This window comes from Caretta caretta, chromosome 9, assembly GCF_965140235.1.
Source record: "Caretta caretta isolate rCarCar2 chromosome 9, rCarCar1.hap1, whole genome shotgun sequence".
Lineage (NCBI taxonomy): Eukaryota > Metazoa > Chordata > Testudines > Cheloniidae > Caretta > Caretta caretta.
In genome coordinates this window covers 50,211,294-50,226,082 of record NC_134214.1, presented here as the reverse complement: position 1 = coordinate 50,226,082, position 14,789 = coordinate 50,211,294, and the positions used below count along the sequence as shown (strand labels likewise).

The following is a 14,789-nucleotide window of genomic DNA, read 5'->3' as shown; positions in this document are numbered from 1 at the left end:
ATTCCCCACTTAGTTAAGTTCTAACATAAAGCTCAAGGAATGTTACCTGGCTTCATTACCCAAATTCCCTTCTTAACTCTTAGCTCTACTGTTTTAAGAGCTCTAAAAGGTTTAATGGAAGGAATTAAAGCAAATTGGGATTGCACAGCTTCTTATGATCTCTGAATATTGAATGCTGAAAGAGGGCATTTTCACTGTCCCAGCAAGTACTGCTTTTCTAGAAAGGTTCCAGAAGCTCAGTTGCACAGGGGGTCCCTACCACAAGTGTGACTGTACAATGGCAACACTCAAAACTATAGTTAGTGGTGAGTTTTAATAGCTAGAGTAACTGGATGGTCTCATACTCAATATAAATGTCTAATCTTTTTCAAATCACACTTAGCGGTTCATCTTAATGCCTTTTGGGCAAGTGCTGTATGTTTGTTTTATATTAAGATTATTTCCTCACAGTTCTTAAAGTAGTTGTTTTTCAGCTTCATTAGGTATCCTCTTTTATTGAGGATAAATAGGAGTATCTGGTTTATCTTTCAATGTTTTATAAACCTCTGTCATGTCCCCTCTTGAAATGAACAATGGTCATCTCAGTCTCACCTCATTTAAAAAAAAAAAAAGAAAAAGAAAACTGTGCTTGCAGTCATATTTGTGTCTCATATCTCTGGTCCCCTTCTTTGTAGTATCTTTGTCTAAGAAGGTGCCATTTTTCCCCTCTTTTTGTGGAAACATTGATTCATCTTTTGCAATTAGATTATGCATAAACTGCTTCAAATCAACAATTATGAATGATTGGAAATCGCTTGGAGTTGAAATGGAGTTTGGAATTCTATTTTTGCAATTATATGGGGGCCCACTATAGTGATGAATACTCTAAAGGAATCTAATCTAACTGTAAAGATTGAATTGAGAAACTTGAACTGGTGATTAAATAAGTACTTGTATTGCCCTACAAGATGTAGTACAACATGATTTTTAAGTTAAAAATTACCTATAAATAGAAAATGGAGTATTTGATTTCCTCATGTTAATGTGTAGTTGCAACATGGTAACCCCTCAGAAGTAACTTAGTTCTTTCTCTGCACAGATCTAGATCAAGGAGGAGTTCTCGTAGACACTATACAAGATCACGCTCTCGTTCCCGCTCTCACAGGAGGTCCAGGAGCCGGTCTTACAGTCGGGATTATCGACGACGACACAGTCACAGCCATTCCCCTATGTCTACTCGTAGGCGTCATGTTGGAAACAGGGTAAAACTGTTAACGCATTGGGATTGTTAAATTTAGCTCTTTGTGGGTTTATTGCAATTTTCAATCTGCTTGTCTTCCCCCTTGACTAAGGAATCTATAAAAGCTATCTGCTTCCATCTCTTCTCAGATTTGGAAAATAAATTTATCTTCATGGTGTACTATATTAATAAAAATTCACAGCAAAACATGACATTTTTTAACTATATTACCACATTTTAAATGTTAATAATGATTTTTTGAATAATTTGTGAAAGAAAAGTTCGTGATCTCAGGTATTTGTAAGGTTTTTTTTGTTTGTTTGTTTTGTATGTTTACTATGAGTGGGTAACTCATACTTCAGTACATTAATATTTGCATCTTCAGATATTCCTTATTTGATCACATTTGAGCTTGTAATTTTTGAAGTTTCACAGTGCTTACAGTAACTTAAGGTGCCTGTTCACTGAAAGTTGTATGTTAATGTAGACATTTTTCTAAACAAATGTTGACTGACTATAAACACAGTCAATTAAATTGAGATGGTGGTTCTCTTAAACAGGTCTGATTGACCATTACCTTTTTGTGTGTAGGTTTCAAAATTAATAAACTAGATTTGTTGTATTAGTCTCTCTTGAAATACACAGCATTTTGTCATATATTGAGGCACCTTAAAACCTGAAGCTTTAAAAGATTTTAATAGAAAGGGATATAGTCAAAGTTGGTAGGCCCTTTAATTTATCTGTCTTGTTTGCAAAGTCCATGTAATTTTTGTTGCCAAACAAATGCTTTTTTTATTTAAAAAAAAGCTACCAAAACAGTCCTGACTCAAGAACATCCCTACAATAACAAATAAGTGTACATACCCACTAGAGATAAAATATTTAGTAAAGAAATAAGCTTCATTTTTTAATTTCCAAAGTTTCCTAATTAGGAGGACACTTGAGGGGGAGATTGGGGAATGAAAACTGCCTTGATGTCTTCATTAAACCAAAACAAATTAGCTTGACTAAAAAGTCATATTCATTCTCAACTGTCTTTTAATCTCTTAGATCTATAAAATGGAGAATAAAATAAATGCCAAACTACTCAAATATAGGAGTGCCCGCAGACCAATATACAGATATTTGTATCCACCAGTCAGCGCCCTATTCTGTGGATAAACTGTTGGGCACTTCCAGACAGTACCCACTTCTGGAAATAAAGTTGTGATGCCACTACAAAGTTTGGCATGGGAATTGTGTGCTCCTCTTGTGGTGAGAAATGCAAAACATGTTTTTGTGAAAGCTAAGTCTGAAGATTTGTTCCTAACACAGATGTCTGTTGTAAGTAAAACTAACTTCTTAGATAGCAGTCAATTTCTTTTCTGTCTTGAAGTCATGCCAAATCAACTCATGTTTGTAAAGTCACTGAATTGCTAAAAGTTTGAAAGGAAACTTTTTTTTATTCTTCTAGGCAAATCCTGACCCAAACTGTTGTCTCGGTGTGTTTGGATTGAGTCTTTACACCACAGAAAGGGACCTGAGAGAAGTGTTCTCCAAGTATGGCCCAATTGCTGATGTTTCCATTGTGTATGACCAGCAGTCTCGGCGTTCAAGAGGATTTGCATTTGTGTATTTTGAAAATGTTGATGATGCAAAGGAGGTAAGCTGGAATATAACACTTTGAAAATTTGCAATTCCCAAATATTAAAAACTTATTCCTGTATAACTAGTACATAGCCCTGTAAAATTAATTTTTTAAACCTTTTTTTGAGACTGTAGAAAAGGAATTAAGGTACAGTATTAATATTTAAAACTGCTATAATGAAAATATGCACCTGGACAAGAACAAGAATAGCATTCTTGAAAGTGTTGCATTTGTTTTCTGTAGTTTGTTAACAGTTCTTCAAAATAACTGATGGGATTATGAATGTATTTACTCGAACTGATCAATTGTTTAAAAGACAGATTTCTGAAAGGAATGATTTAGTGATCACTATTTCAAATGCCACAGGTTAAAATATCAGTATGGTCAATTCAGCCCTACGTTGGTGAGAAATAGATAGTCCCACACAGCTGGTTGCGTGTGTTTGACTAAAGCTGCTTTTTCTTTCTGGTTGGTTGGTTGCATTTCACTAGTATTGTTTATATGAATAGAATTTGTAAATTGCTTTAGGATCCTCTGGGATGAGCGAAATACTATTTTAGTATTAAAATCCTCCATTCAGTTGATTTAAATATGTAATTAGGCTTAAAAGTTAACTGGTTTGTAACTCTCTCAATTTGAAGTAGATGAGATATTAAACTCAGACTTCCCCTGGGGTGCATTTGATTTTGGATATAGGTCTTGAAAAACAGGTAAATGTATGATAGTCTTAAAACAATATTTTAAAAGGTTTATATGGTTTTAGTTTTTATATTAGATTAATTTAATCAGATATGTGCCCAAAGCCACAATCATATTAGGTTTAAAATACACGTTGAAGCAAAATTTCAAATGTCAATGATAAATAAAACTGAACACCTTTTCAGAGCACTTGGTGGAGACTAGTACCTGACCATGGCAGTTAGACTACTAATGTTGCCCATCCACAGCTGGAGGTGAAAGTAACTTACACATATCCCAAAAGCCTAACTCTATTCATCATATAAGAGCTGTAAGACGTCTTGGGGAATTATTAGATCCTGTCCATTGTAGGTATCTCAGCACAAAATACAGGGTGCGAGGTATGCTTTAAATAAAAATACTTGTAGATCTCCAGTTGTACCAGAGTTATCCTCCTAAATACAAACTCAATTTAATGAGTTTATGATCTTGCTGAAATCACAATCCAAACAATAAGTAATTGAACTGTATTAAGACTTAGAGGTTGGACCAGAGAAATTACTGCTTATGCAGGCTCAAGTCAGGCTATGAGCATACACGAGGATGATATGAACTGGGATTACAGAATGTGGAGGGCATTGCACCGCTTGATATCTGTCTAGGCAATCAGTGGGTAATTGCCATCATTTATCTTAGAAAAAGAGTCACACACCAAAGAAATGTATTGAGCATGCAAACAACTTCTTGCTAACCCAAATGAACCAGAGGAAGATGAGTGTACTGTTACCCAAGGAAAAGCAGTTGTACCCCCAGCACATTGGTTGTAATGGTCGCAACTGGCAAATGGATCCAGTATGAGCTTTGCTCCAATGAAACATGCATCAGGAAAATAACCCTTCAGAAGAAAGAAAAGGAGTACTTGTGGCACCTTAGAGTAACATTTATTTAATTTGTTAGTCTCTAAGGTGCCACAAGTACTCCTTTTCTTTTTGCGGATACATACTAACACAGCTGCTACTCTGAAACCTTCAGAAGAAGTGGATGTCACCTATAGAGCCTCCAAACAAGCAGTATGGAAGGCAAGAAACCTAATTTTGGATACGTTGTATGAGTTTCACAGTTGTTCTCAGTTTGCCAAAAAGAAAATGTATATGATCTCATGGACAAGAAACAAAAGGAAGATGACAAAGAAAACACACCAGAAAGGATGCAGGGGTCTTGTATGTAACTGACAACGAAAATTTTGGGGCGGTCTACTTAATGTGGAAAACCCTTTATTGCTTTGCATGACAATGCGGCATATAATTATGAATGTAGATGCCTTGAGGTCTGCCCACAGGTCACCTGGAAAAGCAGCAGGTCCAGATGAAGTAATGGTGGAAATGATCAAAGCCTTGAGAGAGGCTAAGATACATTGGCTTACATGAATCCTACACTCTGGGGAAAAAAAGATAATTCCATATTGTTACTGATATAGAAACACAAGTGACCTGACCCACTGTGTGAGCATCATAGCTGCATTCTTTGAAATGTGGAGTCCATTTAAGGAAAGAAGCAGTTTGGCTTTAGAAAAGGAAAATGGACAGCAGATAGTGTATTCATTGGCAGACAGTTGGTGATAAAGAAGCTGGAGGGAAATATCTAGCATGGTTCATTGTTTAGGCTGGGTTTTGTTTTTGTTTTTGTGTTTTTTTTTTTTTTTTTTAGAGAGAGCATCTGGCAAAATACATACATGACTGCTGGTGCCTCTCTAATTCTGTGAGGTACTGGAGGATCTTGTCCAGATGGTGATGGGTTTGTATGAGGGTTCTATGACACAGGTGCCTGTTGCCCTTCAGTGTTTCAAGGGTGAAGGCTGGACTCCACCAGGGATTAGTGCTTAGTTCATTACTATTCATAATTGTGATAGACTTCATAGGTAAGTAAATCCACATGGAAGGTTGTATGAAGATCTATACAAATTAAATTTTGCTAATGGCCTATGGTGAGGAAGATTTGGTCCAGGCAATTGATGCCAGCAATAGGGAACTAACAAACTGTAGAGTCAAAATGAGTAAAGAAAAGCGAAATCATGTGAGTGACTTGCTCAGAACAAAGACAGATGAGTATCAACATTGAGGGCCAGCACCTAAATCAGGTATCATCTGTGTTTAACTTGTGGGGCTGGTTAGTGACAAATAGAGAAATCAGAGAACCATAACCAAGACAGCTGAGCATGGGGGAAGTCTGGTACAAGGTAAGTGGAGTGACTTCTAATAAACGAATGCTCAGATTACATAATGGGCAACGATAGAAAACCATGGTAAGACCAGCTCTTCTGTGTGGATCAGAGACATGGGTAACCAAAGAGAGGCACTTGAGAAGACTTGAAGCTATTGAAATGAGATGTTTGAGGGGGAGACCTTGCAGGACCACGTGTGGAATGATGTCATCAGGCGTGAAACCGAGGTTTGCGGTATCTGAGAGAAGCTATAAAAGAAGCTGAGATGGTATCGGCATGTACAAGGATGGATGAAAGGCATTCCATTAGGGAGACATCTGAGACTAGAGTTTGCGGCCTGAGAACAAGAGGACAACCAAGTAAACAGTGGATAGACTGTAAGGGAGGACGGAGTGGGTATGGAGCAAGCATTGGACTGGCAGGCTTGGAAAAGACAGATCAATGATCCAGCCCCAGCTAGCTGAGAAAGGAGAAGTAGTTGATGGAAACTTGGGTTAGCAGTTATTAGGCTGAAGTTAATCTGTTTGCAGTTAAAACTGTCTAAATCATGATTGTTTCACTCCATATAGGCTAAAGAGCGTGCCAATGGAATGGAACTTGATGGGAGAAGAATCCGGGTAGATTTCTCCATAACAAAAAGGCCTCACACCCCCACACCTGGCATCTACATGGGGAGACCAACTTAGTAAGTTATTTCAGACATTGAATAGCACAAGTGGCATAAAGGAAATGCACATTTTGTTCGCCAAGTAGTCTGTTTTATTTTGTTAAATGATCTCTGCTCTTGTAGGAGTTCTCCATCCACGTGGTGGTGGTTTTTTGGTACTTTTGTTAAAGTCCCAGACTTTCAAAAGTAAACATGCAACTCTAAGTATATGGGCATAAAATAATAGTGCACCTTGATTTGTATACTTGCACCAAATGTTAACAAAATCATGCCAGTCAACATTGGGGCTACGTATCAAACTACTTTTTTCCCCCTTGACAGTTATCTAAAAATTGAATTTTTAGATAAAACAACCTTTTAAAATGTCAAATGATGGCACTTATTAGCGAAGTAACTGCCACTCCGTTAATGAAAATGACTAACTTGTGTAGTTATTGTTGAAGCAAATTCCATAATTTTTATTTAATTCTTACTTGGGGGTAGCCCTCAAAGGTTGTATGCTTTTTCCAACTGTAAAAAGTCAAGATGCATTTGTGTACAATAATTTATTGACTTGTAACTTTGTGTTTAGATAACCATAAATAGAAATAAAACTACATGAACTTATGTCACTTACTGGTAATAGAACACTTAAAAAAACCTAAAGCACCAAAAATGCATCAATTTCAGTACTTTGTATCCACCTTTCTAATGTTCCGTAATTTAGTCAGTTCTTAACTTGCTGTGACTCGTCCAGATCTATCAACATCATTGTTTTCCCTGGGAAGTGGTGCCAGGAAAACCAAGAGGGCATGGGTAGTTGGAGACCAACAGTAGGAGAGGCCATACCCGGAAATGTTAAATGTATAACTTTAAATCTGAGTTTGCAATCTAAAACGCTTACATTAAAAATTTGGTTTCATACCATCAAAGGCATATGAGAACTAAGATCTCAAGTTGAAAGTCTTGAAGAAAACATTTTTGTCAGCTGACAGCTTTTTTGAAATGTCAGTTTAGTAGCTGTGTAACTGAAACTGTGTTCATACATTTAAGTCCCTACTGGGTGTTAGACTAGATAGCCTCCTGAGGTCTCTTCCATCCCTAATCTTCTATGATACTGGCCTCACCTAAGGAAAAATCCTTCCAAAGGGGACTTTTTTCCCCGAAAGTTAGGAATAGATGAAAGTTGTCATAGAAAAGAATTCCTCCTGCAATCTTTAAACTTAGTGTTCATGTCAAAAAATTAAATCCAAGTTGAGATTGCAGTTATATTTCCTAACTACCTTATTTGAAGATTCCTACAGTGCTGTAGGACTCAGCTAGGCTTGCCTGTATGCAGTATTTTGTATTTTTGTAACTTTGTTTCACTATTCCATGCAGTGGCAGCTCCCGACGAAGAGATTACTATGACAGAGGGTATGACAGAGGGTATGATGATCGTGAATATTACAGCAGATCTTATAGGTGAGCTACTATTAACAAATAACAAAATATGTGCAGATCACCATGGGCTAGTTTCTCTTGAAACTCGTGCTTTTGGAAGTAAATTATTTGCATTTCTTTAACTTACTAAATTTTATAACTGTACCTTTTGAAATTCATTTGAAGTCACTGTTTTACATCCAAGCTCTGGTTTTGAAATCTTTGGTCTTTACTGCAAATAATTGTTTGGCTGTACATCAGAAATAACAGATGGCAATGTGACAGGCAGACAGAATTTCAATTTGAATGAGATCTCTAATTTCAACATAAATAGTCCATAATGCTATACTTACATATATCTGTATAAGTAGTTTAATAGCTTAATAGTGTGTTTGCTGTGAATACTTCAGCTTTAAGAGCAAGCGGACATACACGCCTCTTCTGTACACTGGCCCAAAAGGGGGTGGGGTGGGGGGGAAGGAATCTCCAAGAGACAGCAGTGGTGAAAGTACTAGTATAGACATCTACCACTTGCATTTCCCCATCTGGTGGTCTAGCCATGTTCTGGAGAAACTTAGTCAACACAGCGGTAAAAATAGCAGTGACCACCAGTGCTCAAAAGTTATTGCCACTTTGAGTACAACAGTGGAAGATTATTTTGAAAGTTAAAGTGTAGACAGGGTCATAAATTAAACCTGTCCTTGCACTGGACAGATGTACTACGAAAATGTCACATAGCCTTTCTATAAAACAGAGGGCAATCATATTTCACGGCTTCATATCTATGCGCTAACTCCTTGGCACCCATAGCTGGATTTTCCTGTTGTAAAGCCTGTTATGGACAACAGTTGCTTCAGGATCCACCAACACAGCGACTAACTCTAGGAAATGAGAAGAGAAACCAAATTAAGGGAGAAAGTGAAAGCTTAGACGTATGCAGGGTTGAATTGTAGAGAACGCCGTAGAATGCAGGGGTAGTCTAGGAACTTTGAATTCTATGGTGTAGATTAACAGTTGCCCTCTAGCCTTTCAAGTGGCAGTGCCAATGAGGCTTAATCGCTGTTTTATTTTGCAGAGGATTTAAGCCTGACAAACCTAGCATGGTTGTACTTAAGGTGACTGAAAGCTCATAGTTAACATATGTTGCCATAAATAAATTGTAGAACTGTTTGAAATTTATTTAAAACACGTGAATATAGCCGGTTGGTGGTGGTCTTGATGAAAAATGTCATGTTACATCTGAATCTTCAGATTGGTTGCATGAACAGAGGTGGACCATGCAACAGTCAAGACAAAATTTAAATGTTACGCTAATATCTAGTAGTTAATTTTCTTTATATGTTTTTTAATGACTTCCTATCATCAGGCCTGAGGCAGATTTTGTGCAGTTACAATAAGATTTTAAATCTGAGGTTGTCTTTTTATTCCTTAGCTGGCTCAAAATATCCCTTCTGAGCAACTGTTTCCCTTAGTCCTTTTTCCTGTCACTCCTTCTAGGACAGGTCTGGGCAAACTTTTTTTGGCCCGAGGGCCACCTTTGGCTTGTGAAACTTTATGGAGGGCCAGGTAGGGAAGGCTGTGCCTCCCCAAACAGCCTGGACCCCGTCCCCTGACTGCCCCCTCAGAACCCCAGACCCATCCAACACCTCTTCTCCTTCCCCGCTCCTGCCTTGCCTCTGCTGCTGCCTTGCCCCTCAGGCTCCCTGTGGCTCCCACAACTCCAGCTTTGTAGGTTGTCTGGGCCCACAAGTTAATTCTTCAAGGTCATGTAATAGGTGTAACACGCAACATATGCAGACTCTGCACAGGATTCTAAAACACCACTCACTGCCTGTCCTTTAGTAGCATAAGAAATGCACAGATCTATACAAAAATAAACTCCATGCTCAGTTTCCTTACCACTCTAGAGTATTCTTTGAGCTGGGTCCTCTGGGTGTGTCTGATACCAGTCTGTTGCACCTCATGGCTTTAACTTCTGAATGATGGAGCTTCTTCCTTTCCCAAACTGCTGCTACCTGGAGGATAGGAAATTGTAAAGTATAATATTGGCAAACTGGACCATGAGACTTCCTCAACTTTCCCAGACACTTCGTGATTTTTGCCAAACCATGCTGGGCATAATACACACATGAACTGTGATGAAACAGGTAGCTTTCACTTACACAATGCAGCACATTTTATTTAGGTATTTTCTTGTCTTTCCTGTGTGATCCAGCTGTAGTTTTATATTAGATATAACACTGTTTTCCTTGTTTTTATACCTTTTGAAAATAATGAAGTGCAAAAAAGGTTATTTTGCTTCTGTCTTCACAGAGGAGGAGGTGGTGGTGGAGGAGGAGGAGGATGGAGAGCTGCCCAAGACAGGGATCAGATTTACAGGTATGCTTGGACAGGATTTAATATCCAAAGAACAGTAGAAATGTTCATGAAACAGCCTGCCTAAAAAATTCAAACAGTTGAGGCCTAATGTACATCCAGAAGCATAAAAAAAAAAGTGTAGTGGTCGCTGGTGAACGAATAAAACAAAAGTTCACCTAATTTAAAATTATATAGGTTGATGAGAACATAGGCTGGTGATGGAGCTTGACACTCTGGCACAGATTGTGAATTTTCCATGTGTAATGAATTTTTTCAGTTACTCTTAAACTGTTCTGTGCACCTAGTCCCTGGGGGACAAGAATAAGTGGGGGGGGCAGGACAAATGTAGAGAGCCTTGATTGGGGGGGTGCTAATTTTTGACCAGCCCAGAGATTGCAGCTGTTGGTGTTAAATTTTTTTCCAATTTAAATATTTGGTGATGAATAGCTAAGATAAGTAGTATTGGTTTGTTACTTATCTTATGGTATGCTGTTTGATTACATTAAGATTAATGTTTCTCAGTCTTTGAATGTTTAATAGTCCAAAAGTTAACATTGGCATGACTCGTGGTTGTTTTTTAAAATATAAAATGAAACCTTTTCTCTGGAAATATTAAGTACCTCAAGCTTGCTTTCTTCATACACTACTAGCTTCTATAGGCATGCAGTCACCAAGCACACAGTGAACCTGTGGAACTCATTTCTAGGGGATGTTGTGAAGGCAAAAAGTATAACTAGGTTCAAAAAATAATTGGGTAAGTTCCAGGAGGATAGATTCATCCTATTAGCCAAGATGGTCAGGGACAAACCCCATGCTGTTCGTGTGCTCCCAGATCCTGGACTGGACAACAGGGAGTGGATCACTCAGTTGCCCTGATTTGTTCATTCCCTCTAAAGCATCTGGCACTGTTGGAAGACTGGATACTTGGCTAGATGGACCATTGGTGTGACCCCATATGGCCATTATGTTCTAGTACCTTTACTGACTTTTAGGTAGCATCTTTTAATACAGTATACAGATGCTCCTGTGTCAGCTTAGCAGTGCATGGTTTTCAGTGAATCAACTGCTAGTTAAGAATGTTGCACAGGCAGCTAGAGTGCATGTGTGACAGGATTAACCTTAAATTTCTGGTGACCAGTTTTCATGGCATGTACACTAATCACAAGCAACGGGGTGTTGAAGGAGAATTATAATATGGTATTTCTTGGTATCATTTCCGTTTGTGTAGATCAGTGTTAATTACTGTGAAACCTGAATTGGCTTAATTATCATGTTAATCCTTTCTACAGGAGAAGATCACCGTCCCCATACTACAGCCGAGGAGGTTACAGATCTCGATCCAGATCTCGATCCTATTCACCTCGTAAGTCTTGTTTTAGAATTGGCTGTGACATTGATTGGATGATGACTTTCATGTAGATAAAAAATTTGAGACTACGACTACTGGAACTTTAAACTAGATGGTGAGAGTATTAATCATAGAATATCAGGGTTGGAAGGGACCTCAGGAGGTCATCTAGTCCAACTCCCTGCTCAAAGCAGGACCAATCCCCAATTTTTGCCCCAGATCCCTAAATGGCCCCCTCAAAGATTGAACTCACAACCGTGGGCTTAGCAGGCCAATGCTCAAACCATTGAGCTATCCTTCCCTCCTCCTGCCCAAATGCCCCTTGCGGGGGAAAAAAACTGAGTTCTCAATGCAAGTGACCACCTTTTTAAGGACAAGGAAAATGTCAGTTTTACTCTTGCCTTCTTGCATTACTGTGTCCTTGCCAGGCATAACTTTCCTTTTAAAAATTCATGGGAGACCCAGTTATACCATATTGCCATGTCATGGTTAACGTTTTGGTTATGCCCAAGATCAAATGGTCAATCCTGGAAGAGGCTAACATGTTGTAACGGAGTTTCCCAACATGGTACCTTCTATAGGACAGAGAACACTTTTTTTAAATTAATCTGAGATTAAAGTCCGAGTAATGGCTTTTGTATTAGTATATTTAATATCAAAAAGTTGCTAAAATAAGGGCTTCTGTCTGGAGTATCTCACTATCAGTGCACATTCTGTTGACGTATTCATATGGGGAGGTTCTGTTTAAAATAGAATGCCATTGCATTATTTTTACTTGTTCTTAAGGAATACATTAGTAATGTTCCCACATTCTTTGCCAATAAACATGGAAACATCCTTCTGCCGTACATAGTAATCTGCATTGTCCCTGTCCTTTCTCAGTACCTTGAAACACCAGTCCTCCATATGTCAAGTATCTGAGGGCTTGTTTACACAGGGAAGTTCAGTGCTATAGTTAATGCTGGTAAATTTCCCTATGCAGACAAGCCCTTAGCTCTTGAATTTCTGTTACCTACTTGGACAAGGTGATCAAGATGTTGAAAGGTTTTGACTGATATTGTTAAAGATTTAGCCTATTAGTAGTAATATACATTAATTCGTTTTGTATACTTTTTTTCTTACAGGTCGCTATTAAAACATGAAGTTTAAATGAATTTCTAACTACAGCCCTTGAGCTGGGATCGCAGATATGTGGACAATATTTTTATTGTCTATTCTGTTTAAAAAGTGAGCAGTGCCTAGTGAATAGGTGACTTTTACACCTTTTATGAAGACTACTTTTTGGTGAAGTTAAAATGCTGTTTCATTCTGCATATCTGTGTAGTTCGGTGCTTTGTTCAAAGTTGTGTTTTTGAGAGGAGTATGTTTTGCATGTATTTTTTTAGTCAGAATTTTGACTGCTGAAAGGTTTCTATTATACAAAACTGTTCATTTAAAGTTTTTTCTACTGATTCCAGGGTATTCTGAAGATCAAAACCTGTGTAAAATGCTTTCAAATGGTAAATAATAAACAGTTTGATTTTTACTTCCCAAATCTTATGCATAGCCAAAGTAATCTGTTCCTCCAACTCTCAAATTCAGTAGCTAATTAAGAGAAAAGACAGTCATCACTCTTCTCCACAGCCTTCCAGAATATGCATAGTATGAAGCCCATTAATAAAATGTCAAGATTATACTGTTTTTATCTGGACAAAAGTTACTCTACAAAATCGCTGCTTTGTGGCTTGTAAATAGATGCTCATCTAAAGGTCTGACTAGTTAGACCTTTAATGTGTAACTTGTACAGTAGCAGGAGGGATGGGTAAGTTGAATAGTATTATATACTTGGAGAAGGCTTTTTTATAAATTACTGTTATATGGTAATATTTGAGCTTTCAGTTGTCTGTCATGGGGTGACATAATACATTCTACACCTCCTAACGTTCTGTCTGAAGGCTTGTAAATGAGATCATATGCTTTATTAGGACTGGGCAGGGAATGGATTTCACTGGAGTAGACAACACTTACACAACTAACGAACATAGAAAGTCCGAGACTCTCACCTGTAAGGTTTTCACTAACCGAAGGTAACCAACTAAACTGTTTTGATTCTTTAAAATGGAATTATTCCTTGAGAATGTAGCTTTTGTAATACGCAAATCCCTGAAGTAAGCTTTTAAATCTCTGAAGTATTGGAGACCATGAATGTACAGAACTAGCCTACTAGCTCCCTACTTTTTCATACTACAAAGTAGCTTTCCTACGACTCTTCTGTTTACTAAAGTTGTTGTTTGTTTTTGCTACACTGCTTGCCATCAGTGGATTTCTCACCCATTCACAAGTAGAAAGAGCAGCATATGGCCTATATAGGAGGTGGGGAACTTAAAGGATCAACAATACCAGGAAGGAAAAGAAAAATGTGGGGATAGGGAGGTAAAACAAGAATGAAAATGGAGAGGAGGTGGCAACTATACTAAGTGACTTTCTTAGCTTTATCCTGAGAAAGTTCCTGTAGGAGTAATCAGCACAAAGTATGACCACAATCTCACTCCTTTTGGGTTAAATTGCAAAGTTTTATTCCAAACTTGCTTTTGTAGATTTGTAAGGCCGGAAGGGATCTCCTACTTAACATAGGCTAAAGAATTTCACCCAGTAATTCCTGCATCAGACCCTTATCTTGTGATTGAATTAGGGCAGTGTTTTTAGAAACAGACACCCAATCTTGATTTAAAGACGTCAAGTGATGGAGAATCCAACAGTGTTCCAGTGATTCATTACCCTCACTTGAATTTTGCTATGTGTTTGATAGCGTAAAGAGCCCTCTACTTTCAGAGATCTCACTATATAGGTACTTAGACCATGATCAAATCACCACTTGATCTGCACTATGTGTGGATACCAGAACTGGAAACTGCATTCTTACTAATGCCATCTACAAAGGTAATGCCACAACCTTGCTCCTATTCAAATGTTCCCCTGTTTATACCTCCAAAGGTCACATTAATACTCTAAGCCACCACATTAGGAGCTTAAGATCAGCTGGTTAACCATGATTTACCTCCTTTTTGGAGTCACTGCTTCCAGGTTTCAGTCCCCTGTTCTGTAAGTGTACATTTTGTTCCTAGATGTGATCTTGCAATTGGTCACACATACATGTTCAAGTGAGCCCAGCTTACCAAGTAATCCAGGGGGTTGTATAGATCTGACCTTCCCCGTTATAATTTACCATTCCACCATCGTTGAAAGTTGGTTGGTTTGTTTTTAACCAGAAAGGTAATGATTTTGTCTTTT

The 14,789-nt window shown here is 38.1% G+C and overlaps 1 protein-coding gene across 1 annotated transcript in view; it reads left to right on the top strand.

The window, feature by feature from the left end:
• The window catches only part of TRA2B (transformer 2 beta homolog), a 32,045-nt gene extending 18,853 nt beyond the window's left edge, over nt 1–13,192 (top strand). The window contains exons 3-9 of the mRNA XM_048863184.2: nt 1,079–1,241; nt 2,673–2,861; nt 6,315–6,430; nt 7,772–7,855; nt 10,127–10,192; nt 11,461–11,534; nt 12,644–13,192. Of these exons, the coding sequence (XP_048719141.1) occupies nt 1,079–1,241; nt 2,673–2,861; nt 6,315–6,430; nt 7,772–7,855; nt 10,127–10,192; nt 11,461–11,534; nt 12,644–12,654 (703 nt within the window). The 3' untranslated portion in view covers nt 12,655–13,192. The remainder of the gene's footprint in view (nt 1–1,078; nt 1,242–2,672; nt 2,862–6,314; nt 6,431–7,771; nt 7,856–10,126; nt 10,193–11,460; nt 11,535–12,643) is intronic.
• Nucleotides 13,193–14,789: the final 1,597 nt, after the last annotated feature.